The 8,178-nt window shown below is 46.6% G+C and overlaps 1 protein-coding gene across 2 annotated transcripts in view; it reads right to left on the bottom strand.

The window, feature by feature from the left end:
• Positions 1-232: 232 nt before the first annotated feature.
• Positions 233-8,178, bottom strand: part of CNNM2 (cyclin and CBS domain divalent metal cation transport mediator 2) — a 143,270-nt gene continuing 135,324 nt past the window's right edge. Inside the window, exons 6-8 of one of the 2 annotated variants that reach the window (XM_007080291.3) lie at positions 6,063-6,128; positions 1,420-1,604; positions 233-703 (exon numbers count right to left, since the gene is read on the bottom strand). In XM_007080291.3, the coding sequence (XP_007080353.2) occupies positions 494-703; positions 1,420-1,604; positions 6,063-6,128 (461 nt within the window). In that variant the 3' untranslated portion in view covers positions 233-493. The remainder of the gene's footprint in view (positions 704-1,419; positions 1,605-6,062; positions 6,129-8,178) is intronic. The other variant, XM_042960334.1, reaches the window with a different exon arrangement.

Raw genomic sequence — 8,178 nt, 5'->3', positions numbered from 1 at the left:
TGGGCGCAGAGGAAGCACACCCCTCCCTACGAGGGCCGAGGAGCAAGTCCATTCTGTGCGGGTCACATCATGGAGTCACAGCAGAGTTCAGACACAACAACGTAAAACTCTGCAAAAGACACTTTTTAAAAACATGATCTCTTGGGGGACAAAAAAATAATAAACCGCAACAATTTTCAACTTCATGCAAATTGAGGAAGGAGGAGAGTGAATAAGGAATAAAAGGTACAACTGAAAAAATAAACATGATTCTATTTGGGTGGAAGAGGCTCGTCTCCACCATCTCGGATGCCATGCCCTAGCTGTCGATCTCACACCTCTGGTCTCCAGTCCACCCTCACCGTCCTCCTCTGCTGCTTCCAGGAAGGGAACAAAGTCTTTGGTCTCAGGATGTTGCAGGACGCAGCACGGCACACAAGCTCACGCTAATGGGATTCACGGTCAGCTGGCCTGAGGCCTCGGGAGTGGGGGCGAGGGTTGGTGGGGGGGTGCCCTAGATGGCACCTTCGCTGTGCAGGCTGTGATTGGCCTTGTTGTGTGTCACACAGTTCTGTTCATTGAGCAGGTTGGCTGTCTCGTCTGGCAACCCGTCGTGCAGCTCCGTAAGAGTCAATTCAATTTTAGTGTTTTCACTGTCTGAAGACTGAGGAGTTTTGTCCATCCGGGATGCCATCAAGGCATTTTGGTATTGCTGTCTTGAGATCTGGGGGCCAGAAGATGGCACAAAAACAAACCAAGATAATGCTTATTTTCAGGCGCTCTTGTCTCGACATGGTATGACACGTTAAAATCCCCCGAAAGGCCCCTCATAGTTTTTCTAGGGAAATACCATCCTTGAGTATAAACTGAGCCACTTTTAAGAGCTCAAGTTGACGCTGGTGAACAAGTCAGTTTTTTACTGATAGAAGCTATTTCCAGATCTTTGTCTCAAAGTTTCACAGCGACTGGAAAATGGAGATAGGCTTCCAACAGCTAAAGCTGGCTTGTTCTTCACAAGACGTCTTTATTCCGGACTAAGAAAAGAACCCTGTCTCGGGGCAGAAGAGAAGCAGAGGGTTCTTCCTGCCCCATCCCGTTAAGTCTTCAGAGTCTCTGATCTCAGCCCTTCCAGGGCCATCCAGAGTCACTGGAGTCAGGAGCTCATGAGGACTCACTGGAAAATGTGGATTCTGTTTCTCACCATCTCCAGCTCTCACTCCCTGAAAAAGGCACATCTGACTTGGCAGCTTTTGTGACAGAGCCGGGGAGGTACCTGTTTCCCCGGCCTAACCCCTGGGCACAGTAGATGGAGGTGTAGGGAGTCCAAATGACAAAGGGAGAGCTCAGTGGCGGGGCCTGGGAAGCCAAACAACTCGCTGAGGAAGTTGGCCTCCAGTGGCCGGGCCCCGGCTCCAGCCCAGCCACTCTCCCTTCTCTTACCTTAACAAACTGAAGGTCAGAAAGGGCTCGCACGGAGTAGTCGGGGATGTAGACTTGAAGGAACGAAGAATTGAGCTGATTATTGCTGCTCCCCAGTGTCGGCGTTATCGCATCAATCCGGTCACTTCGGCTGAGAGAGTCTGAGTGATTCAAGCCACATGGGCGAGGCGGCGACTTGTTTTCACCTGGAAAAGGAGGGGAAAGAAACCATAACCTTTTAAACGAGGTAGATATAAGCAATAAAGTCAGCTCTTTATTTTCCAAATAAAAAAAGTAGCAACTAACAGACCAGCTCAATGAACTTCTCCCAGACGCCTGAGCCATACCGCTCAGCATGTAGGGCCCTCCTACAACACGCTCCTGGCCTCCCGGCAACAAGGGGATCGCGCGGGTCAGCCGCTCAGCCCCGTGCGCGCGCGCGCGCGCGCGCACACACACACACACACACACACGCACAGTCCTTCCCGAGGCTCTGACCGTGAAGACCCTGTGGCTACACACCTGTGTCAGGAGTGAGCCTGAACCGCGCAGGCTGTGTGCCGATGAGGCCCAAGGCACAGAAGCTCCCGGATGTAAAACACAGACCGTGCCAGAAGCAAAAGCAAAGGACTCTTGAGAACGTTTGTAAAATCAGTATGTGCTCGCAAGGGATCAGGACAGTTCCGTCTGCTCCTACCCCTCCACCAAACCTGTTATCCTGGTCTCTGACCTCAATAAAATTCCCACCAGGCAGTCCAAGGATGTCTCAGGGTTTCAGGAATACCAGAAGACACCAAACCCTTAAAAGATTAAAGGCAGCGTAGGTGCTGTGGGATTCTTCAATGACATGCACATTACTCATTCATTAAAACAAAGTGAAAGGAAATTCAGTGAGTCTAAGTGTTGCTGTTCGTAAAGGCAAGTTGACCGTAGCTTCTAACGTAAATTTCATTAAAAATAAAACCCACCTCCCGCCTTGTCAAAGCTTCCTCCGTTTTTGCTGTTCTAATCAAGTCTAGTCCACAAATATTAAGTGGGTGTTCACAGCGGACAGGTCCTGACCTGCATAATGTCCACCTCCTCAGACTCAAGCGGCAGTCTCTCCCTCCGTGCTGTAGAGATTCCCCATTATCCCTCCACTACTTGAATGAGCCTTAAAAGCCTGAACATAGTTATGTTCCCCTTAAGCCTCTTCCTGTCCAGGCTAAATACTTTGATGTGTTTTATGACCCCTCAACCCCATCCGGACCACCATCTGAGATTCCACTCAGTAAACATCCCTCTTAAAATAGAACAACCACAGGGGCGCCTGGGTGGCTTAGTTGGTTGAGCATCTGACTTTGGCTCAGATCATGATCTCACAGTCTGTGAGTTCAAGCCCCGCATAGGGCTCTGTGCTGACAGCTCGGTGTCTGGTCTGCTTCAGATTCTGTGTCTCCCTCTCTCTCTACCCCTCCTCTGCTCATGCTGTCTCTCAAAAATAAATAAGCATTAAAGAAATTTTTTTTTTTAATTGGACAACCACAACAAAACACGGTAAGTACTCGATGAACCTCAAATGGCAAGTTCACTTTCTCCCCAAATTTTCACAGCATGACTTTCCCTACAATTTTCTTGGCAGAACGATTTTCCATCGTCAGTCAAAACTAAACTCAGAGTGGCCACTCATCTGGTTGGTTCCACTTATCTTCTAAGAGAACAAGGCAAATTAATAATTTATCAGATGTTTTCTATTTAGCAGAAGGGATGACCCAACTTTGCTAAGCCTCAGATTCCCTACCTATATGTAAAAGGCAGGTAATAATAGTCTCCACTTCCTAAAGTCTGATGGGGATTCAGAATGAAATAATAGGGGCGCCTGGGTGGCTTAGTCAGTTAAGTGTCTGACTTCAGCTCCATGATCAGGAGTTCAAGCCCTGCATCGGGCTCTCTGCTGCCAGCACAGAGCCCGCTCCGGATCCTCTGTCTCCTTCCCTCTCTACGCCTCCTCCCTTCCCCACTCTCTCCATCTCAAAAATAAATAAAAAGCTTTTTAAAAAATGAGATAATATGTAACATGCTTAGCACAGCATCTGACACCTAACAACCGATCCATAAGCCTAGTTAACATTGTTATATTTTCTGTTTGCTTCCCAGACCTCTCCACTACGTACCTACCCTGATGGCCAAGCCTTCCTGTATTAGTGAGGGCATCACCCAGGCTGAAAGATCCAACCGTTCTTTGAAACAAAGGATCCCACTGAATCCTTAGGCTTTAGCCCCACATCACCATTGCTATAGATAGTGCTAGCTTTTGTGTGTTACAGTTTAAAGGTCCAAAAACCAAAACATTTAAGGGGCGCTTTGCTTATTGATCAGACTGTGTCGGTAGGTAGATGTCAAGGGCCCTGCGCGGTACTTCTGAGTCTCCTTTTCTCCTGAGGAGGATTACAGGCAAACTCTGGCTTCTCCAAGGTTTCTATATTTCTAGTCAGTTTCCTCTCAACCCACCACCCTCTGTTTTTGTGAGATGAACCCCCTCCTTTGCAGTAACCCACTGCCTGGCGTCCTGGCCACAGTCTGGAGAAGCAGTGGGACCCCTTCTCCAGTAGCTTGGCAAGGACAGAGTGTGATTGGCCTTTCATCAACATGCAGTGAGAGAAATTATGGAAAGAGCCTAAATGTCCATCAACTGATGAATGGGTAAAGAAATTGTGGTTTATATACACAATGGAGTACTACGTGGCAATGAGAAAGAATGAAATCTGGCCTTTTGTAGCAACGTGGATGGAACTGGAGAGTGTGATGCTAAGTGAAATAAGCCATACAGAGAAAGACAGATACCATATGGTTTCACTCTTATGTGGATCCTGAGAAACTTAACAGGAACCCATGGGGGAGGGGAAGGGGGGGGGGAAGAGAGGTTAGAGTGGGAGAGAGCCAAAGCGTAAGAGACTCTTAAAAACTGAGAACAAACTGAGGGCTGATGGGGGGTGGGAGGGAGGGGAGGGTGGGTGATGGGTATTGAGGAGGGCACCTTTTGGGATGAGCACTGGGTGTTGTATGGAATCCCAATTTGACACTAAATTTCATATATTTAAAAAAAAAACATGCAGTGAGAGAGATGAATATTCACACCAAAGAGAATAAAGACTTTAAGTGGCCACTCCCCAGTTCAGGTCATGTTTTGTTGCCAAATTTATGTACTAAATTATCACAATAATTATGATAAAAAACCTTTCAATCTTAATTCCTCTATGCCTTTTCGGATTTTTTTTCTCTTTTTCTTCATCTTGCCTAGGAATTCTTTTTAGAAGTCAGCTAGAAAGATACTATAAAGTTAACAGTCCCAGCCTCCTCCCTGGGAACCACAAAGCACCTTTTGGAATAGGCTAGAAATCACTGGTTTAGGTCTATTATTGTAATGCCAGCATCCTGAAGGCTTGGGCCCACAAATGGATTTTTTTATTACTGGATCAGATAGCGTGGACACAGCTAAGAAATCTCTAAGTTCTACAGGAAAAGTAAAATACAAATGATATTTCATGAACTTCATCCAAAAGTCACTCTAGTTCAGCATCTGTGACATTTTAAAGAGGTAGCACATGCCAGCGAATAAAATGGGGAGAAAAAACACAAACATATATACATATACACAAATACCTATTTATGTGCGTATATATGTATGTGTACGTATGTATAATCTTCCAGCTCATTTGATTCAAACAGTCCTATAAATAAGATCTACCCCCAATTCTTTCAGAGCAAAGACTTGAAGGAACATTCGCTTCTTTCTAGGACAAGTATTGCCTCCTTTACTAAATATCAGCATTTGACCGTTTTGCTCAAACTGGATTATGGATCGCAAATTTCATCAGATTTTAAAATATAAGCTGTGGGGAACAAAATAAAGAGAAAAATTGTACTACCAAAAGCTCAGCAATTTTAATTAAAGAAAGATTAAACCTTTGCCTTTCTTTTTAGCCGCTGGACGTGTTAGCCAGGCATGACCAAACTCTCCTGCAGGGCAGGAACCAGCAGCTGGTGGGGAATGTGCACAGTACTAATTTCAAAAGAGAGAGAAGGAGACAGGACAAGCAGGGCCACCTGCCTGATGGGGGAAGGGGGTGTAATGCACGTGCCCCGTTCACAGGGATGTCAGAGAAAGGACCAAAGGAACAGAACCAAGAACGCCAGAGCCTCTGCACACAGGGTGCTTGTCCACTGAGGAAAATTCATAGTCCTTGAGACTTTGGGCTCAATGTGCTTTTGGTAGAAGCATCCTCAGGTTCTGAGGTCCTCGGGGCCTCTGCAAGTGCCTTTGCTGAGGTCAAACCACCCCAAGCAGCCCCCCTGTACCGCCCTGAAAACCCAAGGTCGGCAGTGTGGGTGGGCCAGGCAGGGAGCAGTGAGGATCCGGATCCAGGTCAGAGTCACTCTCACTTTCTGTGGGGCCAGCGCTGCTCACGCTCGCGGATTCCCCGCCAGTCTCCCGAAGCCTTCGCACAATGGCTGTGGGCTTATACTTCCCTGGAAAGCTCACTACTGCGTCTATAAGCATGGAGTTTGCAACCTCAAAGAAAAACTGCCAACGGCCTGGACCAAATAAAGGGAGCAGATCTAGGCTTTTGTGGGGTCAAGGGAGGCAACCGGAAGAATTATGAAAAGGAAACATGCAGAGTTACCTGGAGAACCTGCTGCTAACAACTCTGTTCTGCTGACAACAAAGGTACGAGACAGGGACAAAGGAACTGAAAAATGGAGAAAAACAGGGTGAGACCATATCAAAAGGCAAGAAAGGCGATCTCTGCACTCAGGGGACAGGAGCAGACACCCGCTCTACTAACATCAGCGTTCCATTCCAGAAGTGCAAAAGCCTGTAAGTTATTATGTAAAAAAAAAAAAAAAAAAAAAAAAAGAGCACACATTGCTTTCCAGGAAGAGGAATGGGGAGGCAGAAATCAGAAGAAATCCTATTCAAATGCTTCTTTACTAACCCAGAAATCTCTTAAGCCATTAATACCCTATTGGGGTTTATAGCTCAAAACATGCTCTTAAGGGTTTAAATCACAACTAGCCACACAAAAGGGGGGCTCAATTAATCAACGGCCCCAAGAGCAGGACCCAAGCCACCTGCACCAGCACAGCCAACAGCGTCCCTGTCTGCAGCAAGCAATTAGTTATTCAATTCATGGACATCCTTAATTAGCCTGGTTGTAATTTTGATATGATATTTTGCATTGGCTCGGCATACTCTGAAGTTTCAAAGCATTAGAGGAAAGTAAATAAAGGCTGTTATACACAGGTCTGCTGGGAATGGCGGACCAAGGGCATCCTCAGCACTGCTTACTCAGAGAGCTACAGGTCCATCTGATTGAAAAGTCCAATCAGCAATGCCCTACCTGGCAGGAGTCCTATTTTCTGGGCAGGATTTTTTGTTTCTGTTTTTGTTTTTAAATTAAAGTATAATTGACATGCAAAGGGACAGGCTGTGATAACTAATGACGGCAGGATTTTTCTAGGCAATCAACACTAATAAACAGAATTATTATCTTGAGATTACTGTACTAATTGTATCTCTCAATGAAATGCACAAAATCCCAAATCCTACTTGTCAAGTCAAATACTGGGCTTTGTAATAGGATGTTATTAATGAGATCCCCTTCCTTCCTGGCATTTCCAGAAAAGGCAAGCTTGTTACAGTCCCCCAGGCTTTCTTTCAGGGAGGTCTGCTCTTCAATTCCTTTTCTGAATGGGATCTGCCCTTACGTGAATCCACAGTTCAGTATAAATTGGGCTAATATTTAGGTTTCAAGAACCAGTCATCAGTAACATTGTGCACTTAACTCTTCTAACTTTCTTTTCAAAACAACCTTCTAAACAACTCTGACTCTGCTCACCTGGGACTAATCTGAGGTTGGTGGCCAAACAGTCACAAGCTTGACACCTGTCATACCCGACATTCCCTCTGTGCTTTCAAGCTTACAAAGCACTCGTGTGGATAAGTATCATCACGTTCTATTCTTCTAACAATCACACGAGGTAACCTTAGTAAGTCCTTTTAAGGAGGAGGAAGCCAGGGCTGTCCTCAAGGGCAGGCAACCATATAATATGAAACTGCAGCTGTGACCCAGGTCTTCCCGGCCCACTTTGGAATCTCCCTGCCTCCTCACTAGCAGTGAGAACAGAAGATCACCTTCAAGTTTACAGCAGACACAATTAAGTGGGATCAGACAGGCCTACATTCACACTGCTGTTAGCCAACAGTTGACAACGGGGAGACTGGCTGATGTGGCTGGAAACCCCATGGCAGGGCAGTGAGAAGATGCATCTGGGGCAGGGGAGGCTGAGAGGTTTGAGAGAATTCTTAACATTTCACTGGCTTCCCCACTGTAAAGACATCTTTGCCGGGACGCTGTGTGGCGCAGCAGATGAAGACTAATGTCACCCACATAGGTCTGTCTGGAGGTATACCCCCTACCTTCTGAGACTGGTTTTCAGAAGTGACCCAGGTTGTTTTAGGATGGGCTAGTTTTAAATTTGAGGTTTCTGTCTCCTAGCACAGCATGTCATTTGGTATTCTGGCCACAAGATGGCACCCCAGCACCTCCGTTTACCTGTCTGGTTGCGGCTGGGGTCAGGCAGCAAGCATGCGCATGCTTGCAAAAAAGCAAGCGGTGCACAGGGACCCATCAAGTCCTGACCCAGAGGGATCTGTGGTCCATGTTCTTCCCAGGACGGACACGGCTTGCTGGCCTCTTGTGCTCAGAGCACTTAGTCGACACCCCATGGCACACCCAT

The sequence above is a fragment of the Panthera tigris genome, chromosome D2 (assembly GCF_018350195.1).
Source record: "Panthera tigris isolate Pti1 chromosome D2, P.tigris_Pti1_mat1.1, whole genome shotgun sequence".
Taxonomy (NCBI): domain Eukaryota; kingdom Metazoa; phylum Chordata; class Mammalia; order Carnivora; family Felidae; genus Panthera; species Panthera tigris.
This window is presented reverse-complemented; position numbering and strand designations above follow the sequence as displayed.